Raw genomic sequence first — 14,212 nt, forward strand, 5'->3', positions numbered from 1 at the left:
TGCAGAGATCGGAGTACAATAGCAGAAACACAGATAAATGTTCGCAACTCGAAACAAACTAATGTTCAGACACTAGACAATCATATCTAAACAGCTTAGAGAACGAGTCCAGTGGCACCTAAGACAGTCAAGCCAATCAAGGCAGACATAGCGGTGTTGGCGATGGCACCATTGTTGGCGGAAGGGGTAGAGGTGGTAGTTGGGGCGGCGGTGCTATGGGAGCTGGAGGTAGTTCCAGTGGGACCGGTTCCGGGAACGCCAGTAGAGGTATACTCAGGAGGGTACGCGCCTAGAGTGAAAGCAAGGTTAGAGTTGAAGATGCCTAATTTCGGAAAGCGAAATGGACATACTACCAACGGCCTTGACTTCAAATGGTTGCGAAGTAGCCCAGACATCTGTCGAGTTCAAAGGATTGGCAAATTGCTAAGGTGCCGAAATATGCAAACGGCCTGTCAGTTCGTGGAAGAGTTCCCGAAGAGGTGTTCACAAACCATAACGTAACCAGTTGCGGGCTTGAGCTGTTCACCAGGGGTGATGGTCTTGGAGCAATCGTAGTTCCATTCTAGAGAAAAAATGTAAGACGGTGATTTAGAGGCGTATTGGAAGATGCTTACGGATCGCAATAAGGGCCAAAGGGCCACTGAGAACGGTGACGTCGGGGTTAGTGATGAGCACGGTCCAGTTGGTATATGTAGTCTGCTCGCAATTCCACCTGAGGGTATTAATACTCTGGGCGATCCACCTGCGATGAAAATCAGCATGAATACGGGCCAGCGCAGAAGACAACACACCAGCGATCAGAGGAAGGCTCAGTGATGGTAAGCTGTTGAGCAGTGACCAGAGAAACCCAAAGGGCAACCAGAGAAAAAATAGCCTTGAGGTTGAACATGGTAGTAATTATGGACTGAACCTGTATCTCAGTACACAGTAATGCTAGAACAGGCGGGAACTCACAGGAAATAAAGAGCAAACGTGCAAGCTACACCTTCAATAAGGGCGGAGGTGGAGGCGAGAAACGAGGGGGGGTCAGCTGACTAGCTTCGGGGTGTTGAAAAGCAGACCACGTGACACAGATTTTTGCCGAAACCTTCCTTGTGTTGGAAACTCCGAGCTTGTTCAGTCAGGGTGCGGTACCGATTTATATTGTTATAAACCAACAAATCCAATGAAATGAAACACATCTGTAGAGCCCACATCAACAAGTATTGAACAAATAAGTAGCTTGTGCCCCAGGCATAGAGGCGTTATTGTACAATCGGGAGATGTTGACGACATAGAGATAAGAGAGGAAAAAGAGTTTATGCAAGCCCAAACAAGAGAGTAATTCAACATGGTAAGTACGACGACAGCTCATCCGAGTAGACAGACGAAAATAGGTAAAAACGAAAAGCGAAGGATCGTGGTATGCTTCAATCAGGCATAAGTGATGTCTAGGAAAAAATAAGGAATGTTGGGTGTGGTATGTGATTACCATTCGATCGGAACGGCATGCGAGAAGTAGCGGTGTTTGAGGGCTTCGCGGACAGTGATACGGGTGTTAGGGTCGGGGTTCAGCAACCTCTGGACCAGGTCAAGGAAGTCTTGGTTGATAATATCGGTGTTTGGGATAATTTGCTGGATAGGCCAGGTTAGACATGGTCAGATAAACCAGGTGCAGGGTGCTCACATGTAGAGATTTAACCTCTTTGACTTCCTTTTTGCTTTGAGCTGATACACCTCGGTTTGGAAAGTTCAGCTTGACGGCGCCCTTGGTGGTAGTAAAGAACTCGGGCTTGTATCGTTGACCTTGTTTACACAATCGCTCGGGCATCTTTCCCATGACCTTCTCCATCATTGCGAGATGTTCAAGGTTGTCGTGTGTCTGGAACAAAGCGACGCCCGTATACAGCTCGACCAATATGCAGCCGAGTGAGAATGCATCACAGGGGAATGACCAACCGAGACCTAAAAGGAAGTTGAATAGCGAGGTGACACTGAATTTTAAAATGACGCACCCAAGATGATCTCTGGGGCCCGGTAGTGCCGCGTACAAACGACGGTGGAGTGATACTCGTCGGAGAATGTAGCCGAACCAAAGTCGATTAGGCGAATCGAGGTATTGCGAAGGATATGCCTCGACTGACCGCGCTACGGAAAGAGTCAGGATAAAGGTCGTTGGGAACACAACGGCACTTACTCGACCTAATCCGGGGGGCATTGGACGCGCATCGTAGGAACTATCTACGAGGAGGATATTTTCAGGTTTCAGATCCGTGTGAATTAGCTGCAAGTCATGCAGGACTAGCGGTGCGTCAGAAAACGAATACCAAACAACGATGCAAGATCCAAGCTCACAAGCTACGCTGTCCAACAAGCTGCGGGCGAAATCCTGAATATGCCTTCGAGGGAAAGGTGTAAATTGGTTCTCCTTGAGAAAATCGTAGAGGCATTGACCAAGCAATTGAGTAACGATACAAATGTGGTTGCGATGGTCGAATGTTTCAAGGTAATGAATACAATTTCTGTTGGAAGGGGTAAGAACGTGTGACGCAAGCGCAGTGCGGGACGAACTTGCCTCGTATTTTGGGGATCAGATTCTTTTAGTCGTTTAAGCACGCGGATTTCAATCTTGGAGGCATCGCGATACTTGGGAACAGCACGGATAATCTTGATGGCGACGCGGCCAGCATTAGGGGGATAATCAGTGTTTGGACGCAGGTGGCTGCGGCCGCCATTGCTGGAATATAATGGATGGACCATGTCTATGGCTTCCACTACCTTGCCAAAGGTCCCTTGGCCCAATAATCGGACCACGCGGTCTAAGGATGAAACGGTGAGCGTGCGGGTGGTGGGGAAGGTGCCAGGCTGGGAAACTCACATCGGCTGTGGATGATATCGTCCTGTTTGATGATGTAATGGCCTTCCTTGTCATCGCAGACAGTAGAAGGGGGACGGTTTGAGACCTGGGAGGAATGAGACTGGAGAGAAATAAATTACGGGGGTGAAAAAATGGGTGAAAAAGGAAACTAACATCACGAACACTTTCGGTACTGACTGAAGGGACCGTTGTAGGCCATTGTTTAATGGATGTGGTTCCGGCGTTGAAGCCATTTTGATATGCTTTGCTGGCAAGGGCCTTGCGAGCGAAAGCGGCTGAGGACGGACCGGTGGTAGGAAGGGCAGAAACGGACGGAGCAAGGGAGGTCTCGTAAAGCGAGCCAGCGGGAGTGGTGGCCGTATTGTCCTTCCGCCTGCGCTTAGTAGCGGGGGGATTGAGCTGGGGAATGGCAGAAGAGGAAGCGGCTGAGGCGGCGGCAACCTGAGCGCGGGTCCTGCGGGGCGGCAAGGGCATGGGAGACGGAGCAAGCGAGGTGGAGCTGACATGAGACGAGGGCGGCGGAGGTACATAGCTGTGGGCAAGCGCATACCGGGTTGCATAAGCAGACTGGTGGCCGTACTGGGCCGTGGCAGCTGTGCTCGACGGCGACGCAACATGCGCCGGCGCTGCGGGCGGCGGTGTGTCTTCGATCACTACCACTTCGCGCTGGTGGCCACGGCCGTCGTCTTCGATAACAGAGTGGAACGCTACGTTCGGCGCAGGTCGCTTCCGCTTCCGGGTCGCTGCCTGGGGCGCTGGTGCAGGCGGCATCATCGAGTGGGTATACGAAGAACGGAAAGATGCCATCGGAGTGGCGGGCGGTGGCAGCTGCACTCGTGTAGACATAACACAGCACAATTATTCCTCGTAGTGTGCTTCGCACAAGCACTAGGCGGCAGCAGCGACAGTTGGACGAGAACGACGCTGGCGACAAGGTCACGCTCTGTGACTTAACAGCAAAGGGCTGTCCGGGGGATTCAGGGTGCTGACTCAGCTGCACATACACGCACACACAAGCCAGACAATACCACCTTCACCCCCACGGCACCTCTCACTCGTCTGCTGGATACCCCAATATATGCGTAAACGAGTAGTCATATTACATGACAATATTACACTGTTCCAACAGGTAGTATAACCATCATACACCATAGATACAAGGGAATAGTCAAATTATCGTTTTGTTTAGAAAATGCTTCCAGTAACGCGGTCATGATCACTGCACATCCCATGTGGTCGATCTACGTTGTTTCGTCAGTTTGTGCTTCCGACCCCATTCACCTTGACTTACATTTACCGAAGTAAACTCTTGTGCGGCCACCATCCAATTGCATAAAAATACTGAAACAGCAAATGCGATTGTTCCTTCTAAAGTCTTACCCGAACTCGGGAACCATCTCGAAAACCCCAGGCGCTTGCCAATAATCGATGCCTATCACGCCAATGACATTCCAAACTTAGTCACCACAACGTGCTTGCTTACCAGCGCATCTCCCACGCCCAATACAATAACTCCCGCCAGCCCCAAAACACGCCACGGACTGATATGGGTGGATTAGCCTTTCACCCCAAATCAAAGTGCAGGAAAGGTAATTTACATACCTTTCTAACCATAGAGGCAGCGCGCATCCAGTTAGGAGATAAAAATGACTCAATATAGCCGACCCACTGTCCTTTTCATCAAGGAATTCGCTCAAGAATACATGCACTGCCGCACCAAACGGATATATCGCGAAATACCGGACATACTCGGAAAATGTGAACAACGAAAACGCGAGGCTAAACGCTAGGTGCGTGAATGCGGGCTAAGCAGCATCATCACCGGTTAAATGAGTACGGCTTCTCGGTATCCAACATAGCATCGACTTACGTCCCAAGATATCCCCGGCACGAACATGAGTACGGCAAGTGCATGGAAGAACTTGCGCCGGCCGTTCCGGCTTAGCGTTGGCACGTGCTTGTTCGCAGCGTCCAACAAGTCCGTCGCCACCGCTTGAATATCCCTTGTCGGCACCAACAGCGTTGTAGTGCCTTTGAACCCATTTGATTGAGCCTGGGCCTGCAAACTACCCAAACGCGGAACAAGGGGTGGGTACGTCCCTACAGCGCTAACTTCAGACATTGAAGTTGGAGTTGGCGGGAGCTTTTGTTTGAAATGCGATTGACTTGGGGGCCGCGCCGTTACTGACGTGTATGCGTTAATATGAGGATGCCGCCGAGAGCGCGCGAGTTGTCGGTTCCAACCAGCCACGCTCAAGCTCCCTAGTAACCCCCACCATGAAACTAGGGTCAAACGGCTCCACGATCGGCGACCTTGCGTCAAACTACGCAGAACCCAAAGCCATGGGTCGCGTGCTCCTAAAAGCCATCTCACCCAGCCACCTAAAAGACCACCAACCAAAAGAACTGCTCCAGCTGCAAGTCCAATAGCCAACATCCGTCGGTAGATGAGTTGCTCAGTCTGGTGAGGCGCCCGTAGCCTGAGGCGAGGGCGGCGGGCGATATGACGGGATAATGCGAGTAGTGGGCTTAGCAAGAACCCAACGAGAATTGACCCAGGTAAGAGAGCCAGCTGGAAGACCAACAGGGGAGAAGGCTCCCGGAATGTCTTGACGTACGCTGCACTGTGCGGCCATTGCTAATATAATTTACGGTTATTATCTACTGATATGAATTGGTCGATCGGCCAACCTTGATGATAGAGATGTTTAGTGTTTCGAGGAACAGGGCGGTAGCCCCATGACCGATGAAGGCTAGTTCTCCAAGAGTGAGGGCACGCCGGGCAAGCCTCACACTCACGTACAAAGCTATCTGAAAAAAGAATGTGGAGCAAATAACATCCAAGTGTGATATTGCTATTTGCCGCCATTCAGCAAACGTGCAAATCCGAGACTCTAGCCAACGCACCATCCCAAAATCCTAGTTGCATGACCCGATCTACTTCGTAGATGGCAGTGCTTGCAGCGGTCAAACATACCGCAAATACAACAAAGAGCAAAACCTGTCGTCCGCCGTGAGGAGTGTTCTCGGGTTTCGGCCAGTTCCGTCGGCTACTAGCAGAATACATATGTACCAAGAGAACAAGCGTGTTCAGAAATGTACATTGTAAAAATCCTCGTCGTGATGAAACAAGCGATTCGCGGCTGTAATGCTGTTCCTGCAGTGGCAATGGACCTTCCATATGCCAATTAGCTGCTAGAGGTACAGAAGCAATCGTGTGTTTGGCAGCAAAGAGGGCGGAAGCTACGACAAGTGGGCCCAATAGTGTCGCGGTCGATTCACCGTTGTCTGTACATTCGCTGCAACTTGGGTTAGACGCCGAAAGTCACGGGTCACATTATATGCCTACCGATAATTCTTTTCATCTGTCATCCAGATATATCCATGCTGAGCTGTCACTACGACTTTTGGCCGGCGATTTGGTCGTTCAGGCCCGTTCGCGTTCGGGGAGAGAGGCTCTGATTTGGGCGGAAACAGATATGTGGAGACTGGGGTTCCATACTCATACACCAAGCTGCACACGACAAGCACCAGGAGCACTAAGCAACTGTCAGCGAAATCATATTATGAGTGACAGATACATACTCATTGCCGCATTGCTTTCTCCAACGGTGAGAAGTTGCCACGCAGCAATCAAGACAGCTATGCTTAGCAAGCTGTGTTCGCTCATCTGCCGGGCGTCCAAGTTTATTGAGGATCCAAGATACAGCTTGTCTGGGAGAAGGTAAGAAAAGTGGGGAGACATAGGTATTGGGCCAGCGCCGCGCGAATTGGCCCCGTTTTGGGGATGAGGGCTTTCGCGACCGTGTCTTGGGACCACTCTATGCGCCCGGGTTTCTTGAGTATCAGCTGGATTAATGTCGATTGTCGGCTTGGAGGCTGTTGAACTCATTGTAGAGGACCGTCGTGGTCGCCCGAACGATTGGATAACAAAAGTCTCTCCATCTGTAGTTGTGTCGTTACCGACAGTACTCTCGCCACCCAGATAGCTGTTGGTAGTACTATAATCAAGTGAAGGCCGAATAGGGGTGAGTCCAGCCGGCACAGAGTTACGTCCACGTCGACTGCGAAATTGAGCATTTCCGTTGGATGCATGGGAAACAGAGACGCTTATAGAATTTGGACCTGCTGGAGGAGGCGAAGGTGTAGACCGAGTACTAGTTGCCATCAGGACCAGGAGAGTTACGATAACCAAAAATGTAGATGTGTATAAATAATCTAAAGCCTTTCGTTTTTCCACAGGTTGAGGCTCATGACGGGTATGTCGTTTAATATTTCACGTGATTAGTCTAGATCAATGCCTGGACCCTCATGCTTATAGTGGGCGCTTATGAGCATTGGGTCCGGTGGTCTTTTCCCCTGACATTTGGTTCTCCTCAATAAGTTTGTTATGGATTTCCCTAAAGAGATTCCTGCTACACCGGAAAATACAAGTGCTATGAATCAGTCTCGAACCGGTCCATCGGATGTCGCTATAGACGCAAACCAGGCAACCGATCCTGCCATGACCCATGCGCCCTTTAAGTTATGGAACCCACCAACCGAGAGCCGTCCCACAGGTGTGGATGTTCTTATCGAGAGAGTTCGAAGTAGCTAATACTTACTGCACCAGTCGTACCTGACCTGGAAGACTTGGAACCTACTGCGGCAGAGATTGTCGCAGCGTACCAGGCGCAAGCTCGAAAGAGTGAAAATCTTCGAAACGCGCCTCTTTTAACACAGGAGATACGAGATAGACAACAACGAGAAAAATACAAGAAATGGCCCAACGTAAGTTTCGTATATCGTCAATAGCGCTTAAGCTCAAGTCTGTTCACACATATTATAGTGTGTTATAAGAATTAAATTCCATAATCAAATGCAGCTCGAGAAATCGTTTCCCTCAACAAACAGGATCAAATCAGTTTATGCATTTGTACGAGATTGTCTAAGTGAAGAGGCTAAACCCATCAAGTTTATCCTTTGTAAGAAATGTGTCGCGTGTTTGCTCAAGACATGAATAGCTAAACTTGACTATGCCATCAGACCAGCCACCAGCTCGGGAGCTGAAGGTATCTGACGCAACAGTTCGAGATAAAACCCTCCTTGATCTGCAACTAGCCCCTTCGTCCGTATTGCTGCTGAGATTTTTGTCTGACGAGCTAAATGGTAAGACGATATGCAACGTTACCAGTACAATGTAATCGATCTGTTGCAGGTCGAGAAAAGAATCCACCTCTTCACCCAACGATACTAGCTACTGCCAAGGATTTTCCGATCGTAGCAGACTTGCCTCAGTCTCAGCCCGATGATAGGCCAGAGCTGACCAAATCAACAACTGCTGGGATGAATAACAAAGAGACTGAGAATAAGCTGGCTCGGTTATTGAAGCTTCAGTCCCGTAAGTAAAAACGAATACCAAATCGTGATTTGCCTGTAAGAGACTAGTGTGCAAGTATAATTAACACGTGTTACGTTCATCCAACCTATGTAAATGTGGTATCATATATCTTGCTGGTACTCTGTGTACTAACATAGAGAAGTTGCTTGCTATAAATAACCTACGCCAAAACAATCCACTTAATGGGGCTGGCGGGGATGTGAGAGGGGCCTCTACAATGCAGTGTTGCAAGTGGGACTCAGCAACAGTGTTGGTAAATCCCAATGGGAACGTGGTTGGGAACTGGGATTACGTAAATGGGGCGTGGTATGGGATGGTTGGGAAGCAATGGGAGAGTCACGTGATACATTAACCAAATTAAGTATATACACAAATTCGGATCAAAATACAAAAGTATAAAATAAGTAATTATACGGTTGAATCATCAATCTCCAGGCCTTTTTGTATGTCCCGAGTAACTAACCCATAGAGCTCAAGCTCTGCGTCCAAGTTATTAAGCCCGTTGGACTTGAAAAAATCCAGCCCATGCACTTCAGACTCAGTGTTACGAGAGTAGTCGAAGAGATCACGTAGTGGGATAGGAAACTGAGTGCCGAAAAATAACCGAACCTTTTTCGGGAGCGTAGCGACGGGCGGTTCATCGGGCTCGTCATCTAATGGATCTTCGTCATCGAGTACATCTTGACGAAGTTGCGTTATGAGCGAACGCACGCTCGGAGTAACCAGCTCCTCTTCGATTGCATCGACATCGCCAATAGACTCTGCAAGCTCGTCGGGTTGGTTATTTCTTTTGGCGCCAGCCCCCGAAACCACAGAATCGAGAGCTGGGGAGCCAAACTGGCGCTTCAGCCTTGAACGTGTCCTCCCCTCATCTGCGTGCTTGCGTTTGAGGTCCATACGCACAACCGCGGTGTCAAATACCTTCTGGTATCCCAGCCGATTACGCCGCTTTGTGTGAATGTGTCCCATCTCGCTGAATAGTCGCTCGCAGCCAGCCGAGTTAGCAACAATCGACAAGACGTGTATTGCCAAGTGAGCTAACTGGTGACGTCCAGAGTTTGGTGTTTCGTAGGCAAGAAGCCCCGACCAGACATGAATCATATTGAGCGGCTTACCCTGAGTATATGCGAGAAATTAGTAGATGGTCAGACTTAGAGGCCTCAATGCCAATTGATCTACACTTACCGCTCGCTCGTGCATTGCTCGCTGCTCTTCGTAATCCCATCGATCTGGATGAAATTCGTTCCGGGAGTTGTAGTAATCGAGGAACGCTTTGTACAATTCGAGGTCGTTTTCTTTACAAAAGACTCGTCGAAACACACGCTTGACAATGCCGTAGAGCGCTGATCGATTAAGTGAGGTGTTTTTTCGGCTAAACAGGCGAGCTCGAATGAAAGGGTTGAGGAAGACAGCCAGGATAAACGGATCTTGGTCTGCCTTGCCCCAGCGACGCTCCAGGCTCTCCAATACGCACTCGCGAATCTTTGGATTGAATCCGAGATTCGAGAATGTGTAGTACAACCGGCCAAGCTCAACCAGAATATGGTCAAGCCTCGTAGTTGCAGCCTGGGAGACATTTGCTGCAATTGCAAGCGGTTCAAGATACAGCTTAAGCCTGGAACAAGATAATATTCAGCATACATCTAAGTAGATTCAATCGAATCATGCTCACTCGTTCAATCTAAGCCAAAATTCAGGATCGTCAATGTTTTTCAAAACTGTTTTGGCTTGCTGAACCAACTCGGGGGTTCGCCCTGCACTTGCTCGAAATTCTTTGGGATTACGGGCAGCAAGAGCACGAAGTGATTGAGACTCGGACAATAAGCTACGGAACGAAAGGAAGTGTGAGGTCCATCGAGTGAGAACAGGAAGTGCAAGACTGCGAGGCTTCCTGCCATCTCGGGCTTGCTCCTGACGGAAGAGTCCAAGTAGGTACAAATGGTTGAGCATCCACTTGATGATATTGATTGCATCATCTGCGGTGTCAACAAGCCGTGAGGTTAGGCTCATGATATCACCAACAACAAGGTTAATCTATGGTCACTCTAGTTAGACCTCAATTGAGCACATACACTAGCCATATGCACATACCTGGTGTGCCCAGCAGTCAAATACCAAAATGTGAGGGCGTAAACGGTGAAGTTGGACTCGCATGGCTCGTGAGTCGCCTCCTGCATCAGAAACCCAAGCAATAACACGGACGTTATGCTCCTTCTTGGTCTTGTCTATGTCACTAAGTACAAGCTTCAAGTGGTTCTCGGCTGTCTTGTGTTGCGCTGACAGATCGTGCACACGAACAGTGTAAGTCTGAAACATTGTATCAGCATATTTTGTAGAAGACAGCAATGGTTAAACTAGCATACCTTGTAATCAACTGAGAGCATAGAGGCGATCAACGCATTACACCTAACATTCTTCCATCCATCACTCATGCCTGTAGCTAACCGACCTGAAATTGCATTGTGCATTGAGGTATTTGCAGCCTCAAGCTGAGTCCAAAGGATAGGCCCTGACAGTTTGTGACAATCGGGTAATGTTGCACCAGGTAGCCATTTTTGAAAAAATTTATATGTTTCGGGTGCGTTGATTGCGTGCCAGGCAAATCCATTTGCAATCCACAACTTACAGAGGTCAAAGTTGAACTCGTCCTGTTGCTCCTTTGACAGTAAGTTGTAGATTGTGGCCGGGGCTGGATGCGGTGACAATTTGCTATGGTTCTCAGTATTTGGGGTCAAGGAGTGAGTACGCATGCGCTCTGAGGCCAACCTATCCTTGGCCTCCGGTGGGATTTGTTCACAGCTGCGTATATGCGCCTCAAACGCCTCTCTGCGACCAGGGATAGGGCGAACAAGTGAAAGTGCTAATAACCAACATGAGCAAAGTAGGATTAAATGAAAAATATAGGGGCTTACCTTGACGAAGAAGTTCATTTTGTGGTCGAACTTTGGAGATGACGCCCTCCTCCAGTGCCTTTTGATCTTCTTGCTCCATAACACTGATACATGATGCAATGCATGTGCGACACCAGGTGTTTGCGTAGATACCACCATTATAGTGGTCCCTGTCACCAGGGGACTTAAGGTTGTGTGGGCGGGTTTGGAAGTACTGCCAGTGCCAGAGTGATGCCGGCATTGTCACAGCAGGTTGGAAGCAAGTTACTTTAGAACTTGAATCCTAACAGTTGTTTATATATGCGCCCTAACGCGCCTTGATTGTTCAAGAACCATGTAGAAACTAACATATATGGTATTATTCTGACTAAAGCAGTACTCAGCGGTGGGGTTGACTTGGTCTTTGTTTGCTCCGATCCGGACTCGGGCTTTGTCAGCTTTTGGCGAACATTTGCCGGGATCGGCTCCCATATGGTATCCCATGGTAACCACTTATGTAATCCCTATTCCCTCCCAGCAATTTCCAATCATGTTTCCCATGGGAATGGGATTTGCCAACACTGCTCAGCAACACCATCAAGAAAAGTCTGATTGGTCACGTGGCCTCTTTTTTTTTAACACATTTCCATATATAAACAATACGGGAGCTACATGCGAACAAGGCAAACCGCTCACTCACGTGGCCTCTTTCTCTTATCAAAATGGCCGCATTTTTGTTCTCGGTCTTAGCTACCAATACATTTACGGAAACTGGCAGATTAAATAGATAATTAAGTTCAAATATGATCCTTATTGTCGAAATAGCGTTAGCAATGTTAGATGATTAGGTAGGTCACATAGGGGGTGCATATCGACAGTGTATTTTATGAACTAGACCACGTCAGAAAAATCTGACCGAGCATTTTGTGCGAACGCGCATGAAACGTAGACTTGGAAAAGCCTAGAGGTGGTTAAATAACAAAAAAATTAGCGCGAATTTATTCCACAACAGCTACTTGGATTGTTGTGCGCTATTTGGATATGAGAGGCGAGGCAAGGCGTCGCTGGTTCTCCTACGATCCGCTAAGCCCTACAGACTCGTTGGTGGGCCCGATACTGCTCGATAATAGCTCAAAATGACCGCAAGATGCCGCGTTACATGCTCGCGCAACCGAAAAGGACGTTCACCGCTTCAACAAGCCGCGTTTGCCCGGTTACCGTATGCTATCCAGAATAACAATACAAGCAAGGTGGATGATGTTGTACTGTATTGTGAACCACATCAGACTGAGCGTATACTGTGTGTTTCTATGTAAATACATTAGAAATCATTCAAGAGAAGTAAGGGCTCGCAACAGAGCTATCTGGATGTAGTAAAGACACTCCAAACGCAACAGCAGCTTTTGCGGGCCCGGAACAAGGCGCTGCGTGAGAAGACACGCAATTGTATTAAAGTGGCAAGGCGAGCAAAAGAAAAAGCCTCTAAACTTTGCTCCAAGCGTAACCAGTTGCTTCAAGACACTGAGATGCTCTCAAAAAAGTCAAGGGATCAAGAAATTGCCCATAAATACACTGCAGACTGACTTCGAATTGCTGTGGACCGGGCTAAAAAATCGCAGAAATATTGGAAAAAGCGGGCGTGTGCAGCTGCAGAGGCTCGGCAATATTCACAAGCAAAGAATCTCAAATTCAAACGTACCCCCAAAACCAAAATATACGGCGCATATAGCAAGCAAATTTGAAGTTTGTGCCGTAGGCTTGTAATGTCAGGGGTTGCTGCTGTGCAGGTTCCAAAAGTGATTCAAATGTGCACTTGTGCTTTTGGGATTGAACCAGGTCCTCTGCCAGACCCTCAATCAGTTGGACGATTTATTATTGAGGGAGGAATTGCAGCCAAAATACAAGCAGGTTATCTGCTCTCTGTAGCAGAAGGTGTGCATTTCCCAGATTTCCTGGCTGTATGCTATTAACATAAAGATCACTGAGTCAGGTGTCACTACTAGCATGGATTCGACATTGCAACGCAGCATTAATTTCAGTAGTATGCACATAATGGCAAATTCTCCAAAGTCCCATAATCAGCTCTACCTTGCAGTTGAATCAACAACAGACCACACTAGCAAAACTCAAGTCTATGTTCTCAAAAATACTATTGATGCTATATGCAACATAACTAGGCATGCTCCAAAGTGTGAATCTGATCCCAAGGTGTCACTTTGCACCTCTGATATTGCTTGTAAACTTTATGGAGTCAATGGAGATCATGCAAGTGATCAGCTCAAAGTTGCACAACTGGAGAAGGAGTGGAAGATAGACTCCTGGATTAATCACCTTGGGAATACAAAACTCTTGAGTCTAGGGGATTCAGAGTCAAAAGATTTATACAAATCACTACATGCAGCTGCTGAGACTGAAGCTGGGGGTATGGATGCATTTGCTGGGCTGTCAACAACTGATCAGGAGGACCTGTTAGCCTCAGAGTATCAAAAGTGTGTCTGGGCTCTTGGGCAGATTGAATTTGATTGTACCAAGCCTAATCTAAAGCAGGATATGACTTGTGTGGTCCATGGTGGGTGCTGTGCTCACAAAGATATGAATGCAACAAAAGGTGGGGCTGCTGCAATGTCCACCTTCTGGAAGGCAAACACTAGCCTCTTACCCCCAGTGAAGCTTTTCAATAAAGATAATGATGCCACTGTATCACTTTTGGACCCCTCAGGGGAAATGCTGGAGGCAGAACAAAGGGCACTATCTATAACAGAAGGAGGTGCAATCAAGTTTTGTAATCTTGCAGGATACACATTTAATCACAAAGATGACAAGAAGGGGCATCAAGACAGCCATGCATACTATTTTGCAGAGAAGTTTGGCTGATCTTGTCAATTTCCTGACACAAGTAGTGCATACTATAGCTCATTTATCAATGCTGCAACAGAACTTTGTACCCTTCATAATGTATACATTGAGTACATGGAGCATACACAAAAGCAGAGAGCAACTGGGAGGCTTAACCATCTTGAATTGAACATTGTTCTTGCCCTTAACTGTCCCTCTATGCTTGCCAAGCTCCTTTGCATGTCATTATATGGTCAAATTGTCTCTAAG

The 14,212-nt window shown here is 48.0% G+C and overlaps 6 protein-coding genes across 6 annotated transcripts; 2 read left to right on the top strand and 4 right to left on the bottom strand.

Moving 5' to 3' along the window:
- Positions 1-95: 95 nt before the first annotated feature.
- On the bottom strand, positions 96-889 carry RhiXN_02880 (uncharacterized protein; the record flags this gene model as incomplete). Its single annotated transcript, XM_043322697.1, has 5 exons — positions 96-289; positions 351-423; positions 492-562; positions 615-742; positions 792-889. 5 exons carry the CDS (start codon positions 887-889, stop codon positions 96-98), a joined length of 564 nt encoding a protein of 187 aa, XP_043178193.1.
- A 578-nt stretch (positions 890-1,467) lies between these two features.
- Positions 1,468-3,703, bottom strand: RhiXN_02881 (dual-specificity kinase; the record flags this gene model as incomplete). The annotated part of the gene is made up of 8 exons (XM_043322698.1): positions 1,468-1,614; positions 1,667-1,944; positions 1,995-2,127; positions 2,177-2,280; positions 2,335-2,407; positions 2,455-2,798; positions 2,858-2,957; positions 3,011-3,703. 8 exons carry the CDS (start codon positions 3,701-3,703, stop codon positions 1,468-1,470), a joined length of 1,872 nt encoding a protein of 623 aa, XP_043178194.1.
- A 266-nt stretch (positions 3,704-3,969) lies between these two features.
- On the bottom strand, positions 3,970-7,025 carry RhiXN_02882 (dolichol kinase; the record flags this gene model as incomplete). The annotated part of the gene is made up of 9 exons (XM_043322699.1): positions 3,970-4,098; positions 4,149-4,289; positions 4,341-4,398; positions 4,460-4,662; positions 4,728-5,495; positions 5,549-5,712; positions 5,765-6,156; positions 6,207-6,396; positions 6,443-7,025. 9 exons carry the CDS (start codon positions 7,023-7,025, stop codon positions 3,970-3,972), a joined length of 2,628 nt encoding a protein of 875 aa, XP_043178195.1.
- Positions 7,026-7,247: 222 nt separating this feature from the next.
- On the top strand, positions 7,248-8,245 carry RhiXN_02883 (UBX (ubiquitin regulatory X) domain protein; the record flags this gene model as incomplete). Its single annotated transcript, XM_043322700.1, has 5 exons — positions 7,248-7,416; positions 7,470-7,627; positions 7,686-7,821; positions 7,883-8,005; positions 8,055-8,245. The coding sequence occupies 5 exons, from the start codon at positions 7,248-7,250 to the stop codon at positions 8,243-8,245; spliced, it is 777 nt and encodes a 258-aa protein (XP_043178196.1).
- Positions 8,246-8,645: 400 nt separating this feature from the next.
- RhiXN_02884 (hAT family dimerization protein) lies at positions 8,646-11,369 on the bottom strand (the record flags this gene model as incomplete). The annotated part of the gene is made up of 6 exons (XM_043322701.1): positions 8,646-9,353; positions 9,423-9,852; positions 9,910-10,271; positions 10,329-10,544; positions 10,601-11,097; positions 11,150-11,369. The coding sequence occupies 6 exons, from the start codon at positions 11,367-11,369 to the stop codon at positions 8,646-8,648; spliced, it is 2,433 nt and encodes an 810-aa protein (XP_043178197.1).
- Positions 11,370-13,159: 1,790 nt separating this feature from the next.
- On the top strand, positions 13,160-13,981 carry RhiXN_02885 (uncharacterized protein; the record flags this gene model as incomplete). The annotated part of the gene is made up of 1 exon (XM_043322702.1): positions 13,160-13,981. The coding sequence occupies one exon, from the start codon at positions 13,160-13,162 to the stop codon at positions 13,979-13,981; it is 822 nt and encodes a 273-aa protein (XP_043178198.1).
- Positions 13,982-14,212: the final 231 nt, after the last annotated feature.

This window comes from Rhizoctonia solani, chromosome 3, assembly GCF_016906535.1.
Source record: "Rhizoctonia solani chromosome 3, complete sequence".
NCBI lineage: Eukaryota > Fungi > Basidiomycota > Agaricomycetes > Cantharellales > Ceratobasidiaceae > Rhizoctonia > Rhizoctonia solani.